At 40.7% G+C, this 18,863-nt stretch overlaps 2 protein-coding genes across 2 annotated transcripts; both read right to left on the bottom strand.

Annotated features, from left to right (window-relative positions):
• Positions 1-2,000: 2,000 nt before the first annotated feature.
• On the bottom strand, positions 2,001-6,039 carry LOC122320681. The gene is made up of 2 exons (XM_043208839.1): positions 5,993-6,039; positions 2,001-2,535 (listed from the first exon to the last, which is right to left on the bottom strand). Exons 1-2 carry the CDS (start codon positions 6,037-6,039, stop codon positions 2,001-2,003), a joined length of 582 nt encoding a protein of 193 aa, XP_043064774.1.
• Positions 6,040-18,024: 11,985 nt separating this feature from the next.
• On the bottom strand, positions 18,025-18,863 carry LOC122320684 (integrator complex subunit 3 homolog). The gene is made up of 4 exons (XM_043208851.1): positions 18,712-18,863; positions 18,519-18,644; positions 18,273-18,461; positions 18,025-18,219 (listed from the first exon to the last, which is right to left on the bottom strand). The coding sequence occupies exons 2-4, from the start codon at positions 18,570-18,572 to the stop codon at positions 18,151-18,153; spliced, it is 312 nt and encodes a 103-aa protein (XP_043064786.1). The 5' UTR covers positions 18,573-18,644; positions 18,712-18,863; the 3' UTR covers positions 18,025-18,150.

The raw sequence follows: 18,863 nt of genomic DNA, 5'->3' as shown, positions 1-18,863 counted from the left end.
GAATGGAGATAGTGGTTCTATATAGCGATGTTGGGATCTGCCTTCTTCTTGTCGAAGTGCCTTGGTGAGTCTGCGTGAAGCTTCTTTTAGCTGTTGCTTTGCAGATGGCGATCGAAGAGATTGCCATACGCGCCGGGAACGACGCTTTGCTAGGACTAGCTGCTCTACTTCTGCATTTGAATGCTTTATGTTATGTGTTGTGTTTTGCCTTGGTGGTGTTGCGACTCGAGCCGCTGAAGCCAAGACTGACTCTAGCATGCTTACGGTTCTGTTGATGTCATCTTCGCCGGTTAGCTGTGGTTCGATGTGCAAACTTACGTATTTTTTTAATTTGAGCCAGTTTGTGCTTTTAGAGGTTGGGTGGTGCTTGATGTGGTTTTTAATCAGGACTCCTGTGCCTCCGTGGGCCTTTCCATCAGGATGATTCGTGTTGTAAAACATATACCCTCGGATTTGGAAATTGTATTTGTTGGTAAGGTGGGTTTCTGCAAGTAACATTACGTCAATTTCATTGTCATTCATAAATTGTGCTAGCTCAAGTTTGTGCCGTGAAACACCGTTGGCATTCTACAGTGCAATGCGCAGGGGAGCCATTGATTATTTCGATAAGGTGTTTTGGAGCATCTGAATCAAAATATTCTGATTTGTCAACATACTTTGCATGGTCGTTCGCATAAATGAAATGAATTCATCCATACTTTGTTGCAAACGGAGTATCATCGTTTCCATTCTATTTTCTGTGGGCTCTGCTGGTTGGTGAGAGACTGTAGGTGGTGGTTGGACATTGTAAGCGGGGCTCACATGACCCGATTTTAAAACGCTTGCAAAACTTACGTTTTTATTTATAGTGGAACTGTCGAGTGATGATCGGGCTGCTGACGAAAAGAAGACTTCAGGTGTGAGTTTAGAGGGTATCAATGGTGTGTGGTGAGACCGTGCTGTTGACACTCTTTGGTTTATCCGACTTTTTAACTCCTTGTATAGTGGACAGCCTCTGTAGTTTGCTGTGTGGTCTCCTCCGCAGTTACTACACTTTTTGCTATTTGGCTCAGTTTATAATTCACACTTAGCAGAGGTATGCAGCCCTCCGCAGGCGACGCATACAGAGCGGAGTGTGCAGTAAGATTTGGTGTGTCCGACTTCAGCAGTGCTTACGTCTGGTTCGATTCCTTTTATAACAACTTGTTGACCCTTACAACTTTTTAGCTGTTAGGTATAGTAGTTCTTTTTCTTGGCGTCTAGGAGCTCCGTCAGTTTTCTAAAGCTTTCTTTGCTTTTGACTAGGACCTTTGTTTCATGTTTGTCTCCTTTAGTCAAGGGGATTACGTGGAAGCTTTCTTTACCAATCAAATTGATTATTATATTAACGAGGTTGTTGGAGTTTTTTTCTCGAATGTAAAGCGGAGAAAAACCGAGGAACCGAGGCCTCTTTTTGTCCGTATCCAAGACTGTAGAAGGGATTTCATCGGACGTGTCAGCCCAAAAGTTCAAATCTATTTGCAGATTTATGTGAAAAAACAATAAGCGTTTTTATTGCCGAATAACGAAAACTTTTGCGATTGCAGTGGTTAATTCTTTCAGAGACGTTTTATTTAGTGCGTACGATAGGGAGTTCAAATTTCAACTAACTTTAATTTCATAAAATTCTCTTACATGCTAACCTAAAGTACTGAGCGGGAGATCGGCGGCCGAATTCGCCTGAGTGAGAAACCTTTATTAAGCCCCGATCCCCGCTTTACATTGACGTTACAGAGAGAAATCTCCAAACACCGCCCCCTCTGAAGGGACGACGTCCTTCAGGACAACATCGAAAGAAGAGCCAGCCGATGGATGGCTCGCCTGAAAACCCCGTCTGCCGTCTTGACGTCCGCCACTCGGACCTTTCCGTCAGCGCCGACGTGCCACTCCACTACGCGCCCGATCCTCCACTGCTGGGGCGGCGGGTTGTCCTCGCCGACGACGACGAGAGCTCCCACGACGACGTTTTGGACCTCCTGGTTTCACTTTTGCCTCGTCTGCAGGCTGGAGACGTACTCCCGGGACCATCGCTGCCAGAACCTGTGCCTGAGCGACGAGACACTGCGCCATCTTCGCAAGCAGGTCGGGCTGATCTGGTCCGGGAGTGCCGACGGTGGTGGTGCGACTAGCGGGCCGCCGATCAGGAGATGTCCGGGGGTGAGGGCTTCGCCGTCGCTGGGGTCGCTGCTTAACGCTCCGATGGGCCTCGAATTTAGAACTGCCTCCACGCTGGCGAGGAGAGTTCCGAGCACCTCCGCGGTCAAGAGGTCGTGACCGACCGTCCGAAGGAACAGGTGCTTTGCAGACTTCACACCTGCTTCCCACAGACCGCCGAAGTGAGGTGCTCTGGGCGGTATGTACGCAAACTCGCATTCTTTTTTTGACGCGAATGCTTCGATACCGCCCCCCTGCTCCTCCAGACGGGCCCGGAACTCTCTCAGATGCCGATCCGCGCCGACGATGTTGGTCGCGTTGTCGCACCACACTTTTTCCGGAATCCCGCGACGACTCACGAACCTTTAAAACGCCAATAAAAATGCATCAGTGGTTGTAACAATATGGCAACACAAACCATGCAAATAAGTTGGCAACACCATACCTAGATATAGATACACACATTATAATTAGTCTTAAGTGATCTACCAATAAAGCAACATGTCATACATAAAACATGGTGTCAGAAGTTGTGAACCCTTCTTGAAATCATAAAAAATTCTCTTGTACATGTTTGCCAACGGATTGTTGATGCTTGGATGCTGGAAATCTCATAAGCGAACCATAGACTTATACAAACAAATGCATAATTGGATTGATTGCTGAAAGGAAAAAGTGGACTAGCGGTGATAAAGACAAAGTGTGCCATGATTGAGTATCGATATTAGCAACTATCGATATTGCACACAGTATTTCACAATATTAGTCAATAGCAATCAGTAATCTCGAAAAAAGATCAAGATGGAGTCAAAAATACCACACGTATTGGATGCGAGTAATCTTGCCAAGGAATGGCCAAAGTGGAAACAACAATTTCAACTGTATTTGCTTGCCTCAAAGAAACACAAAGAGAGTGAGCCGGAGAAAATCGCAACGTTTTTATGGCTGATTGGTGAACAAGGACTAGAAATTTTTAACACTCTGTTCCCGACATACAATTGTTTTGAAAGTGCCGCTGTAAATATAGCTGTGGCTGCAACCCCATCCCCTGCTGCTGACACGGATGCTGCTGACACGGATGCTGCTGCCACGGGTGCCTCCACTTCGAATATTGCTGCTGCTGCAGTTACTGCGGGTGTTGCTGTTATGCGTGGGAACTCTGTCACAGAAAGTTCCACAACTGAAGGAACCTTGTCACTTATTACAGTTCTGTCCGCTTATGACAGGCACTGTCTTCCAAAGAGAAATTTGGCAATGGAATCGTTCAAGCTGAACAACTTGGTACAGAAGGAAAATCAGCCATTCACGGAATTTGAGACAGCTCTACGTACACAGATACAGTACTGTGACTATACGTGCTCTAATTGTCACACATCATATGGTCAAAGAATTCTACGAGACAAAATCGTCGTTGGAGTCAACGATAAAAATTTGCAGTTGAAGCTTCTGGATGGTGCTGATGAGTCTTTAACTAGGGTAATTGAAATGTGCAAAGCATTTGAGTCTACTGCAAATAACAAATGCTTATTGGACAATAAACAACAAGTAGTCGAAGTCGCAGCAACCAAAACTGAACTGGCAAATCTAACAAAGAGAAGTTGCTTTAATTGTGGACAATCTTATAGCATTAATCATAATGCAAGCTGCCCAGCGAAAAACATTAAATGCTATAACTGCGGACGCATCGGGCATTTTAAGAAGTTCTGTAAGTCCAAGAAGAATCTAATTGGAAGTCGTTCGGAAGTAAAAGTTCAGGAAGTTAAACATGCAGAGGTGGAAAATGTGAGTTACAAAAACGAAAATGTAAACAAAAATAAAGTAGTTTTTTGTAAAGCATTAACTGCAAATATTAACACTATTAATAGTCGGTGGACAAAGTCTTATCAAATAAGAAACAGTATAATAACATTTAAGTTAGACACTGGAGCTGAAGTTAATTGTATACCAGTGACTGTCGTTAAAAAGCTCAAAGTCCCTGTAAAACATAACTCTAATTTTAAAGTTGTAGACTATAGTTCAAATCAAGTCAGGATTCATGGCACAGTTGTTTTGGAATGTATAGACAAATCAACAAACCAAAGTAATAAAGCAACATTTTTTGTGGTAGATGACTCTTTTGAGCCGATTCTTGGGCTAGAATCGTGTGTGTCATTTGGACTCATAAAACGTATTCAGAATTTGAGCAACCAAATTAACTTGCCAATGGAAGGAAAAGAATTTCTTGATATGTTTAAAGACCTGTTTCAGGGAGTTGGAAAGTTTCCAGAAAAATTTCACATAGTACTTAAAGAAGGCTCAGAACCCAAACTTCATTATAAAAAAAGAATTCCTCTTAGTGTGCATAATAGATTAAAGGAAGAACTTAACAGAATGTTGGACCAAAGGGTAATAACGAGAGTGGAAACACCTACGGATTGGGTAAACAACATACAGTTAGTAGAAAAGCCAAATGGAGCTCTTAGAATTTGTCTAGACCCAAGAGCACTGAATGAATGCATAAAGAGAGAACACTTCTTGATACCCAAGTCGGAAGACTTGCTGTGCAGACTATCAGGAATGAACGTTTTTACGGTACTGGATTTAAGAAACGGATTTTGGCAAATGGAGCTTGACGAGGAAAGCTCAAAATTGACAACATTTATGACCCCATTCGGTAGATTTAGGTGGAATAGGGTACCTTTTGGTATTAGTTCAGCTCCAGAAATGTTTCAAAGACAGATGGTACGTGTATTCGGGGATATAGAAGGAGTAGATGTTTATTTCGATGACTTGGTTATATATGGGAAAACACTTCATGACCATGACAAAGCATTAAAAACTGTCTTAGAGAGAGCAAGAAAAAGTCAGATTACTTTTAACGCTGAGAAGATCCAATATCGTAAGGATAGTGTAATATTCATGGGTCATCTGATTTCAAAAAACTCTGTTAAGCCAAATCAGTCTTATTTGGATGCTATTTTACGTATTTCAAGACCAAAGGAGAAGTCTGATGTGCTAAGGCTACTGGGGATGTTTAAATATTTGGGAAAGTTTATTCCAAATCTGTCAAAGCGAACTGCTTATTTGAGAGAATTAACAAAAAATGAAATACCTTTTATATGGACTGAAAAACATGAGCAAGAATTTCAGAGTCTTCTCAAAACCATAACAACCTCCCCAGTTTTAGTAATGTTTGATGAGAAAAAAGCGGTAGTAGTTCAGACTGATGCATCCAAAGATGGCTTGGGGTGTGTATTACTTCAGGACAACTTACCAGTGGCATTTGCTTCTCGCACATTGTCAGCTAGTGAGCAAAAGTGGGCTCCCATAGAAAAGGAACTTTTAGCAATAGTGTTTGCTTGTGAAAAATTTCATTTTTTCCTCTATGGAAGACAATTCACTGTTCACTCTGATCATAAGCCATTAGAAGAATTAGCAAAGAAAGATATTGATGACGTAACCCCACGATTGCAGAGGATGTTTGTTTTTCTTTTGCGTTATACGGGCATCAATATTGTTTATAAGCCTGGGAAGGAACAACTGGTGGCAGATTGTCTTTCAAGAGCACCATTGGAGTCAGCTGAAGTTAGTTTAACAGCTGAGGATTTGTCAATTATGATTCACAGTATAACTCGGAATGCTTGTCAATGTAAAGAGAACTGGGAAATATATCAAAAAAAGCTTAAAGAAGATCAGTTCCTTAGCCGAATTGTTCAGTATGTCGAAAATGGTTGGCCTGTGTATCATAAGTTAGACGAAAGAAGCCAGATATTTCATAAATTTAAAGATGAAATGCATTATGAAAATGGATTATTGTTCAAAAATCACAAACTGGTAGTACCATCGTCCTTGCAGCCAATCATAGCCAAACTTTTGCATGGACCTCATGTAGGAATTGAAAAAACAATTGCGCGTGGCAGGCAACAGTTTTTTTGGCCAGGGATGACAACAGACCTAACAGAATTGGTTAAAGGATGTACAGTTTGCGAAAAGTTTACCAGGAACAATCAAAAAGAACCATTAAGGCAATCAGAGCCACCCCAATACCCCTTTGAATGCGTGGGCATGGATATATATGAATATGCAGGGAAATTCTATTTGGGCCTTATAGATTCGTATTCAAATTTCATATTAACCGAAAATATTCAAAATAAATCCATCCCAACAGTATGTCGAGCTCTTGATAATATTTTTAATCATTTTGGTATTCCAACAACTATACGATGTGATAATAATCCGTTTAACTCGTATAAATTTATGGAGTACGCAAAGAAATCGAATATAGAAATACAGTTTTCAAGCCCCCGATATCCTCAGAGTAATGGTTTAGCAGAAAAGGGAGTTGCTATTATAAAAAACATTCTTAAGCGGTGCTATGAATCCAATGACGTTGAAAATTTTAAATATAGAATATTAGAGTATAATACAATTCCTGTTGCAGGTTTGGGTGTAGCCCCGGCGGAATTATTTTTGGGACGTCAAATCAAAACACGATTACCTATTTGTAACTCGATACTGCATAGAAATAATATACCGGAATCGCAAATACAAGAGAAGTTAGTTGTTAAACAAGAAAAACAGAAAATTTATTTTGATAAAAATGCAAAAACATTACCAATATTACAAATAAATGATGAAGTCAAATTTAAGAAAAACTCAAAAGAATGGTGCTATGGAATCGTAACTAAACGCCATAATGATAGATCTTATATTATTAGAGAGCCCTCTGGAAAGCATTTTAGAAGAAACAGAAAATATATTGTAAAAATGTTTGAAAATACAAACAAAAATAATTTAAATAAAAAAGAAAATGTTAATGAAGTCGCTCCTTCTAGTTGTATATTTGATAATATTTCCAAGGAATTTTTTAATAATCTAAACGTACTTAAAGAAACAGAGATTACGGAAACGCTCAGAGAAACTAATACATCTAATTATACTGATCAAGATACCTTTGTTGAATTTAATAATAGAAGCTCAGAAAATGATATTGAGGATAATGAAAAAAATGATACTTTAGAAGAAAGTGAGAATATTAGTCAAACAAGTGAAGAAAGTATATATTCTGAAGCAATTGAGAATCCTAATGAATCATTAGTCCTAGAGGAAACTCATGTTAAAAGTAGTACACCTAAGAAAACAAAAAGTGGAAGAACTGTTGTTCCCCCAAACAGGTACGGATATGAAAAATGATTTTTTAGTTGTGAAATAAAAAAAAAAAAAAATAAAAAATAAAAAAAATGAAGGAAAGAGAACAACATTTAATTTGTAAAATTAATTATTTGAACTGAAATGTTGAAATTAAGAATTTAAAAAATGTTTACTTTATACTTAAAAAAAAAAAAAAATGAAAAAAAGAAAGCATGTAACAATATGGCAACACAAACCATGCAAATAAGTTGGCAACACCATACCTAGATATAGATACACACATTATAATTAGTCTTAAGTGATCTACCAATAAAGCAACATGTCATACATAAAACAGTGGTAAGGTCAGACACTAACTCTAAGTGGACCGCTTTGGACGCAAAACACACAAACAAGGCCACATATCACTTGTACGGTGGTTTACCACGGATGCGATACGTTGTGCTAAATGGCCCACAAAAATCGACGCCACAGATATTAAAAGGGCGGAGAGCTCGGAGTCTGTCTGATGGCAAGTTCCCCATAATTTGCGTCAAGAGCTGCGGCTTGCATCGAAAGCAGCGCATGCACGAACGAACTGTTCGGCGACATATGTCTTGAGCATTGACAAACCAGACTTTCTCTCGCAGGAGACTCACAAGAGCTCGAGGACCAGCGTGACAATTTGTAACGTGCAGATACGACACGTAGGTTTTAACAAACTGTGAGCTTTTTGTTAGCAACAACGGAAATTTGGCTTCGTACGGGATCGGAGCATTCAATAACCGACCACCAACTCGCAATAATGTCGAAGAGCACCAATCTGATTTATTTTCCTGCACAAAGGAATTTAGCTTTTGAATTTGCGTTGATACCGGTTTCTTTTTCCGAATTTTGCCTATGTCGTCACTGAATTCGTGAGATTGGATGACTCCCCTTGACTAAAGGAGAAATACATGAAACAAAGGTCCAAGTCAAAAGCGAAGAAAGCTTTAAAAAACTGACGGAGCTCCTAGATGCCAAGAAAAAGAACTACGACACCTACCAGCTAAAAAGTAGTAAAGGTCAACAAGTTGTTATAAAAGGAATAGAACCAGACGTAAGCACTGCTGAAGTCGAGCAGGCACTAAAAGACAAAGGTTTTAACGTAAAAACAGTTATAAACATACGTAACCGAAATAAACAACCGCAACCTCTCTTTAAAGTGGAACTTGCACCTGACTCTAAGGCGCTTAAGAAAAATGAAGTCCATCCCATCTACAATCTCCAGTTTCTAATGCATCGCAGAATCACGGTTGAAGAGCCGCATAAACGCAATGGCCCAGTCCAGTGCGCAAATTGCCAGGAATACGGACACACCAAATCTTACTGCACACTCCGCTCTGTATGCGTCGCCTGCGGAGGGCTGCATACCTCAGCTAAGTGTGAATTAAAAAATGAGCCAAATAGCAAAAAGTGTAGTAACTGCGGAGGAGACCACACAGCAAACTACAGAGGCTGTCCAGTATACAAGGAGTTAAAAAGTCGGATAAACCAAAGAGTCTCAACAGCACGATCTCACCACACACCATTGATACCCTCTAAACTCACACCTGAAGTCTTCTTTTCGTCAGCAGCCCGATCATCACTCGGCAGTTCCACTACAAATAAAAACGTAAGTTTTGCAAGCGTTTTAAAATCGGGTCATGCGAGCCCCGCTTACAATGTCCAACCACCACCTACAGTCTCTCACCAACTAGCAGAGCACACAGAAAATAGAATGGAAACGATGATGCTCAGTTTGCAACAAAGTATGGATGAATTCATTTCATTTATGCGGACGACCATGCAAAGTATGTTGACAAATCAGAATATTTTGATTCAGATGCTCCAAAACACTTTATCAAAATAATCAATGGCTCCCCTGCGCATTGCACTGTGGAATGCCAACGGTGTTTCACGGCACAAACTTGAGCTAGCACAATTTATGAACGACAATGAAATCGACGTAATGTTACTTGCAGAAACCCACCTTACCAACAAATATAATTTCCAAATCCGTGGGTATATGTTTTACAACACCAATCATCCTGATGGAAAGGCCCACGGAGGCACTGCAGTCCTGATTAAAAACCGCATCAAGCACCACTTTCACAACACGTTTGCTACTAACTACCTGCAAGCCACATCTATCAATATACAGTTGGGTTGTCACAATCTAGCTCTAGCAGCGGTATACTGTCCTCCTCGATTCATGATATCCGAAGCCCAGTTTACTGACTACTTCAACTCACTAGGCAAATACTTCATAGCAGCAGGAGACTACAACGCCAAGCATACGCACTGGGGATCTCGCCTCGTGACGCCGAAAGGTAGACAACTGTATTATGCAATTATAAATCCTAGCAACAAACTTGACTGCGTTTCCCCTGGATCACCTACACACTGGCCTAGCGACCCCAGAAAACTGCCAGACTTGATAGACTTCGCAGTTACAAAAAACATCCCACGAAATCTAATTAGCGCCAGTTCTCTCTCGGATCTATCATCAGATCACTCGCCTGTACTTTTTATCCTAAACCAACAGCCAGTTAGTAATGACAGCCCCGTCATGCTAACTTCTAGAAGCACAGACTGGCTCAAATTCAAAAATACGTAAGTTCGCACATCGAACTTACACCACAGCTAACCGGCGAGGACGACATCAACAGAACCGTATGCATGCTAGAGTCAGTTTTGGCCTCAGCGGCACGAATCGCAACACCACCAAGGCAAAACACAACACATAACATAAAGCATACAAACGCAGAAATAGAGCAGCTAGTCCTAGCAAAGCGTCGTTCCCGACGTGTATGGCAATCTCTTCGATCGCCATCTGCAAAGCAACAGTTAAAAGAAGCTTCACGCAGACTCACCAAGGCACTACGACAAGAAGAAGACAGGTCCCAACATCGCTATATAGAACAACTATCTCCATTCAGCTCAAAATTCCCACTATGGAAAGCCCACTCAACACTGAGCCCTCCAACAGTAACGGTTACGCCAATAAGGACTCCTGCAGGCTGCTGGGCCAGAAGCGACAAAGACAGAGCCGACACATTCGCTGCCCACCTTGAAAATGTGTTCCAGCCAAATCCAGTAACAAACGTGCGTAATATAAGATCGCAAACTGAAGACGACCTTCCTATTGCCGAACCAATTGTATTTCGACCATGCGAAGTCATAAAAATTATAAAAGAGCAGCTACAACCGAGAAAATCTCCAGGCTGCGATCTAATAACTCCAAAAATGCTTATAGAACTCCCACTATGCGCCGTTGGTACCATATGCCAGCTGTTCAACGCGATGACAAGACTGGGCTGCTTCCCAAAGAGGTGGAAAAAGTCAATCATCATAATGATACCAAAACCAGGAAAAGACCACACCCTCGCCTCCTCATACAGACCGATTAGTTTACTTTCCTGTCTATCAAAACTCTTTGAAAAATGCCTTCTGACCCGTATCATACCATACTTCAGAAGACATAATATTATCCCAGCACATCAATTCGGCTTTCGCGAAAAACATGGAACTATCGAACAGGTGAACCGCATAACTTCAGAAATTCGAAGTGCATTTGAAAATAGGGAATACTGCACTGCGGTATTTTTGGACGTCTCCCAAGCATTCGACAGAGTATGGCTTGACGGCCTAATGCATAAAATCAAAATAATGCTCCCTAATAACACGCACAAACTCTTGAAGTCATATCTTTACAACAGAATATTTGTGGTGAGATGCAATACTTCCATATCAGCTGAACGTAACATCGAAGCAGGAGTTCCTCAAGGGAGCGTTCTCGGGCCAACTTTATACCTACTCTACACTTCTGATATTCCTACGAGCAGTCAACTGACTATGTCCACGTTTGCCGACGACACCGCGATCCTCAGCCGATCTAGATGTCCACAACAAGCCTCAGCGCAACTTGCGGCACATCTAGAAGTAGTGGAGAAATGGCTCTCAGACTGGCGAATAAAAGTAAATGAGCAAAAATGCAAACAAGTAACATTTACCTTAAATAGACGAAACTGCCCAAACCTTACACTAAACAACATCGTGCTCCCCCAGTCAGATGATGTAACATATCTTGGCGTACATCTCGACAGACGGCTTACCTGGCGCACGCATATTGAAGCTAAACGAACTCATCTAAGGCTGAAGGCAAATAGTTTGCATTGGCTGATCAACTCCCGCTCCCCACTCAGTCTGGACTACAAGGTCCTTATCTACAATACAGTTTTGAAACCAATCTGGACTTATGGCTCCCAGTTGTGGGGCAGCGCCAGCAACAGCAACGTAGAAATCGTGCAGAGAGCCCAAGCAAAGATCCTAAGAATTATCACTGGGGCACCGTGGTACGTTCGGAGTGTAAATATTCAGAGAGACTTGAATGTACTCCCCGTCCGAGATGTAATAGCGCAGCACATGCAAAATTACTACACAAAGCTGTCAACTCATCCAAACCACCTCGCTAGAGCATTGACGTTGGTATGTAGCCGCTCCCGCCTTCGTCGTAACGACCTTCCCATCCAGCGATAATTATTAGGACAGTCTAACATAAATACAGTTTAACAAATTGTTAGAATAATGTAGTACTTTAAGATTTTAACACATTTTGTTAGTCTCGTAAGAGAAGATTCAAAATAAACAAGCAAAGTCTAAAAAAAAAAAAAAAATTGGATGACTCCTACAATTTTCTCGAACGCAAAATTCAATTCTCTTGGCATAATGCTTTTTTCGAAAGGCTGTAAAACTTTCTTACACCTCCGAATAAATCGGAGAACCCACACGAAAACTCTCAGCAGCTTCAGGTGCGACGAAAAGGACTCGATTTTCTGAAGCAAGTAGTTGGGCTCTGGTGTGACAACAAGAGTTAACGCCGACTTGCGTAACTCACTCGACTCAACTTCTGAAGGGAGTTCGAAATGCTGATTTACTGGCCAACTACTTTCTGTGTCGAGTAAAAATGACGGCCCAGCGAACCAAATGGACGTTAAAAGATCTTCAACGTCACATCCTCGAGACACTATATCCGCTGGGTTAACTTTCGTGGGAACGTGTCGCCAAATTGCATTCTCCGACCACTCTTGGATCTCAGCTACTCGGTTTGAGACGAAAACGGACAACGACGAAGGATGAGTTTTGATCCAATGCAGAGTGATCTCGGAGTCGGTCCATAGGACCACTTTTTCCATAGGGCAATTTAGTAATGGCCTTACACGATTAAGAAGATCTGCTAGAAGGTAAGCTGCACACAGCTCAACGCGAGGCAAAGTTTTCTTCTTGAGGGGAGCTACTTTGGATTTGGCAGTCAGTAATGACACTTTTAAACCTTCAGCAGTTTGAGTGCGAACGTAGATGCACGCTCCATATGCTCGCATGGAAGCGTCAGCGAAACCGTGTATTTCAATCGGGACTTGCGGATCTGTATGAACGAATCGCGATACCTTGACTTTGGGCAGTTGCAGCAGAGTTGCTTTGAAGGCTTCCCACGACGTTTGTAGCTGCATCGGTAGTGACTCGTCCCAATCTAATTTTCGAAGCCACAGCTCCTGTAGAAGCATCTTTGCCTTCGTGACCAAAGGACACAACAGGCCCAGTGGATCCAAAAGTCTCGCAGTCACGGAGAGTATGTTTCGTTTTGTCGGACGAAGATCCTGGAAAGAGTCATCCAACCGAAATTGGAAGTAATCTTTACCAGGTAACCAAACCACTCCAAGGGTTTTAGTCACATCTGAGTCAGCCAATAATGGCATGATAGCGCTGTCAGATGCCGAGATCTCTGGGCAGTTCGAAAACCACTTTGCCAATTCGAAACCTGCCTCTTGCAAAACCTGAGAAACTTCATCACGAAGGCTTTGCAGGTTCTCAACGCATCCGGCGCCTGTCAACAAATCGTCAACATAAAAATCATTCTGAATGACCTTTGCGGCATTTGGATACTTAGCTTGCACCATCTCTCCAAGCCGCATTAAACACCGGATTGCCATGAAGGGCGCTGGCGATGTTCCGTATGTCACGGTATTTAATCTAAAGATCTTCAGAGACTCAGAAGGATCTCGTCTCCACACTATGAGCTGATAATTTCGGTCAGCTTCGTCCACCATCACTTGGCGATACATCTTTTTAATGTCCGCTGCAAGGGCGAACCTGTGCATTCTGAACCGAAGTAGCGTCGAATACAGCTTCTCTTGAATAGTGGGGCCTACCATCAAGATATCATTCAACGCAACCTGCGTCGATGTGCGGCTTGAGGCATCGAACACCACTCTTAACTTGTTGAGGTGCTTTGAGGCCGCAGCACGCATTGGTGCGGAATGAAGTAGTGTGAACCATCTGGAATTCTATTATCAGTAGAACCCATATGGCCCATTGACGCATATTCTTCCATGAAGTCCAGATACATTTTTTTAAATGAAGGATCTTTGGACAGTCTCCTTTCCAGCGACAAAAATCTACGTTTCGCAACTTCATACGAAGAACCAAGACAACTCGGGTCAGATTTGAACGGCAGACGAACCGAAAATCTCCCGGACGACAGTCTTTGATTATTCTTCTCAAAGTGTTGTTCACAAAGTTGCTGCTCAGGAGTATGGACTTTAGCCTTAGGCGGCAAGTCCTCCACAGACCAAAATTTCTGCAGGGTTGTGTCGATTGACTCCAACGCTTCTTCCTGGCAGCTGAGATGTACCGAATTTTCTGCCTTAATCTTGGTTTCCGAGGTACCGCTCCCTGACACTGTCCAGCCGAGACCAGTTTTTTGTAAGATGGGAAGTTCAGGCCCCTGCTTTATCTGGCCGACTGACAGAATTTCAAAAATGAATCTGCGCCGATAAGCATGTCTATTTTTTGGGGCTTGAAGAAGAATGGATCTGCCAATTTAATATTTTCAGGCACCCTCCAACCGCTGGTGTTCACCGCTTGATCCGGATGATAACCAGAAATATTCTTTAAGATATAAAAATCGGACGACAACTAGCTGCACCCTACTCGCGACTTCACTATTGTATGTATTTTCTTTGTTGCTTGGGCATTAGTTTGACCAATGCCCCGCAAGCTCATACACACATCCTCCCTTTTAATTTGTAGAGCTCGTCGGTCACAAAATTTATTTGTGAATCAGAGTCAAGCAACGCTCGAGCCACAACAAATTCGCCACTTTTCGATAATACGCTCACGATAGCTGTGGCAAGAATGACTCTATCCGAAGCAGTCGCATGCAAAACATGTGAAGTGGATGGAGTCTCTTGCATGAGCGTGGGCTGAGGAGGAGGCGGCAACGCGAGATTTGTCTTAGGCGAGTATATGTGCAGCAAAGTGTGGTGTGAAGATTTGCACACCCTGCACCTGTTCGATTTGCATTTTTTGACCGTGTGACCCTTGCGAAGGCAGTTAATGCATAAGGGCACTTTCTTGGCAAAATCGAACCTCTGCTGCACTGTTAGAGCTGCGAAAGAAGCGCAGTTTCCTACTTGATGCTCTGCTTGCAATAGTCCAGCGAACAAAAACGAAAAGCGCGAAAGCGAGATCAAAAACACTGGCAGCGCTGCGTGGGTGAGAGTGCGTGTGTGTGTATGTCTGTATTTAGCTGGCGGCTTACTCTTTGGTAAATGCCGACTAGCGGAAAATGATGCACTGACCGATATATAAGGGCAACGAATATATAAGCGGGATGCTGGTGAAGCGCGGGAAATGGCGCTAAGGCTTGGGAAAATTGCGGAAAAACGCGGCAAATTTGGGAATGAAAAATGCGCGCACAAGTTTTTTCCGCGATTTTCTTTGCACAATAGTTCACTGGATGCACTATTTAAATCACTTTATTTTCGGCCTTAATTTTTAACCCCAAATTGGTGCTCACTACGACGAAATTGGTGGAATTAATTGCACTTATTGGGTCAACAACGAATTTAAATTTAAAGGTCCAAAGCGATTCACTTTAATTCAACATAATATAAAATATAAGGGTATATCAATATGTATGCGAATGTATAATATTCGAATAAAATTGTTAGTGCATGCGAAAATCAAATTTTTTGGTTAGAATGCTCACTATCTACCGATTTTACACGAATGCAAAAAGTTGAAAGATTGGCCGAACACAATTTTAACAAGACGCCACAGATTAACTTTCAACTTTTTACACTCTATACCTGGCTGGCCGATTCGGTCTGATCAGCGAATTCCCTTTTCGGATCCATTTGCCTCGACGTAGGGTGTGCAAATTGCGTAATCAGTTCCAGCGGCGACGACGAAAAGGCTTTTGGCAGCAATCAAACAAATCCAGCGGCAACAAAAGGGCTTCTTGGCAGCAACAACAAATCTTCTTCAGGGGCAAGGCTTGGCAACAATAAAAAATGTTCTTGAGCGGCAGCGACGAAAAGGCTTCTTAAGCAGCAACAAGTCCAACGACGAAAAATGAATATTTATTGGCACTTTTGCTCATATATGTTAAGCCGACGCGGAGAATTGTTTTTGGTTTTAAATTGTTGTTACACACCAAAAAAAAAAAAAAATGCGAAAAAAGAATACCAACTGCAAATCACGTCGGGGTCACCATGAAAAAACAATAAGCGTTTTTATTGCCGAACAACAAAAACTTTTGCGATTGCAGTGGTTAATTCTTTCAGAGGGGTTTTATTTAAGTCGAAAATACGAAAACGAAATCGAAACGAGAGTTACGCAGTGCGTACGATAGGGAGTTCAAATTTCAACTAACTTTAATTTCATAAAATTCTCTTACATGCTAACCTAAAGTACTGAGCGGGAGATCGGCGGCCGAATTCGCCTGAGCGAGAAAGCTTTATTTATGAAAAACAAGCGTTTTTATTGCCGAAAAACGAAAACTTGCGATTGCAGTGGTTATTTCCTATTTTGCGAGGTTTATTAAGTCGAAAACGAAAACGAGAGTTACGGCGATGCGTACGACAGGGAGTTCAAATTTCAACTAACTTTAATTTCATAAAATTCTCTTACATGCTAAGCTAAAGTACTGAGCGGGAGATCGGCGGCCGAATTCGCCTGAGCGAGAAAGCTTTATTAAACCCCGATCCCCGCTTTACATTGACGTTACAGAGAGAAATACCCAAACGTTAAATTTTAAGATTTTTTGCAGCTACAGTAGAATCCGCTTATAGCGACTTTCAAGGGACCGACGAGTTTTCGTCGTTATACCCGGAAGACGCACTAAGCAAAAGGATATAAGTGTATAAGTCTGTCTGGGGACCAATCAAAACATCGAGATTTCGTCGCAATACCCGGCGGACACTATAAGCGGAGTCGTTATAACAGGATTCTACTGTATTTTCAAGTTCATATAATACATTACACTGTGCGACAAAATTTAACAAAATCTTTGTTTAAGTTACTTTTTTGATTGTTTTCGGTTTCAGTAATACTTTTATTTTTTTAAAAATGAATTTTTTTCCAGATTTTTTTTTGGCTTTTTCAGAGGTATCCTCGCGTAACAAGTTCTATACGTAGTCGCCCAGAGTATAGAGCTGGGAGAAAAATTTTTAAAGCATTGTGATAAAAGCCTAACGGTATATTTACGTAATACATTTTAATTATTAGATATTGAACTTGCATTATAATAAGCGTTATAAGCGTTCTAACGGTGAAAAAATATTTTCCCAATATGTGATTATAACGCTGTGAAATATGCAAAAACGCGCGTTTTTGGGACATTTGAGTGTGCGTAAAAGCTGATTGGCTATTGATATTAACAAATCCACAAACTTATATTCTTATTTTGATTAGTAGAAGTGAAAAATAAGAAAAAATCAACTTAAACATTTTTTTTGTCGCACAGTGTTATTGTTATTTATAAGTAATATTTAAGTAAATTGTACAGATTTCATGAATTTTTTAATAAAAATACTAATAATATGATTTTGTCTTTTAATAATTTTTTTTTGCTTTAAAATAATAAAATGGCATATAACTGAAAATACAATTTCATTTTCGCAAACTGTGAGAAATTACGCAAATTTGTATACCTCTGGTGATAGGGTACTTCAAAGAATAAATTTTTTCATATACGGACGGGACAACGTCAGTTAGAACAGACGTATTTCGATTCAGATCGTGACGCTGATCAAGAATATATATACTTTATAGGGAATGAGGTGTCACCTTCACTGTGTTGCAAACTTCTGACTGAAATTATAACACCCTTTGATCTGCAAGGGTATAAAAAAAATTTCAAAGCGATACAAAAATAAAAAGCAAAGGGCAAAAAAATATGAGTTTTTCATTTTTAATGCCTAGTTATGTGTTCAAAATATTAGTATTTAAATAGTGTGTTATAGTCCGAACAAAGTACTCTCAAAAGCTCATAAAAATTAAAATTAGATTTACAATGATTTAAAACAAAAGGAACATCATTTCTAGTTAATCTACTTGGCACCGAGAAATTAATACTACTTTAGTAAGAACTGTCAATTAATACAACATAAAGCATCGTTCTGCGGTTAGAAAGGGAGGGCCAGTTGATAAGGAGCTTTCTTCTATTGGAACAAGAATGTAGGAATTGATTCGTATTCCTTTTTAGTAAGGCAAAAAGGAAAAAAATTTTAGACAAATTCTGTTCGATCAGCGTGCACTCCTCATCTTGGACTCCAAACAGAAGGCCCATACTCAAGGATTGGCCGGACCAAAGATAAAAATAAATTCTTGGTAACGTAAGGATCATCTAATTAGTTTAGCTTTATTTATAAACTTACTACATTTTTAGTTTTTTAAGTTAAAACTTGTATTAAACTAATTAAATTTCTTATTAAAAAACCCAATGACTCAATTTCAAACGTTTTTCTGCGAACCAACAAGTAACCATTGATAAAACTTAAAATGTCAGTCAGAATCATTATTAGCCTTTTTCCTTTTTTTAGCCGCTTGTGTCTTAATTTTTGACCAATCTTCCTAAAAAAATGAACATTTTTTAATAGAAAAAATAAAATGAAAATTTTACCAACCTCACTAGAATTTTCATCTGAGGAGAATATAGTTTTGGAAATTTCCGAGTTTTTTTTGTTTGATGAGTTATGAATAAGGGTTTCCTTTTTACTGACTGGTTGCTTACGCCCACGGCCACTTCCTCCGCGTCGGCCAACAGCTGTAGTATCGTCTTCTGCGGCCAGTGCAAAAAGATCGCTGAACTGCTTCTGCATATACAATTCAAGCCTCAAATTAAAAGAAACTTTTATCAAATATTTACCTACCTTCGTGCTTTCGTTACTATGAGAGTAAGCTGTTTGCAATGCGCGCTGCATCATATCATGAACATAAAGCCCTGTACCGGTTCCATGTCTACAACTTCTTCTATAATGCTCTAGATGGTTTAAAATCTATTAAATAAACATCAATCCGTTTATAACGTTTTGCTTGAATTAATAAAACAAAACAAAAACACACTTGATCAGCAGAGGGAGTTGTACTGGCAATGGGATTCCCCTTAGAAGGACGTTTTCGTTTGTTAGGAGATGAACCCGGATATTTTGATGTCAGCAGAGACGCAATGATTTCAGACAGCTTTTCTTCGTACCGTTGGCACCAAAATCTGTAAG

The sequence above is a fragment of the Drosophila ficusphila genome, unplaced genomic scaffold (assembly GCF_018152265.1).
Source record: "Drosophila ficusphila isolate 14025-0441.05 unplaced genomic scaffold, ASM1815226v1 contig_751, whole genome shotgun sequence".
NCBI lineage: Eukaryota > Metazoa > Arthropoda > Insecta > Diptera > Drosophilidae > Drosophila > Drosophila ficusphila.
Note: the sequence above shows the minus strand (reverse complement) of the source record. Positions and strands in the feature narration are given on the sequence as shown.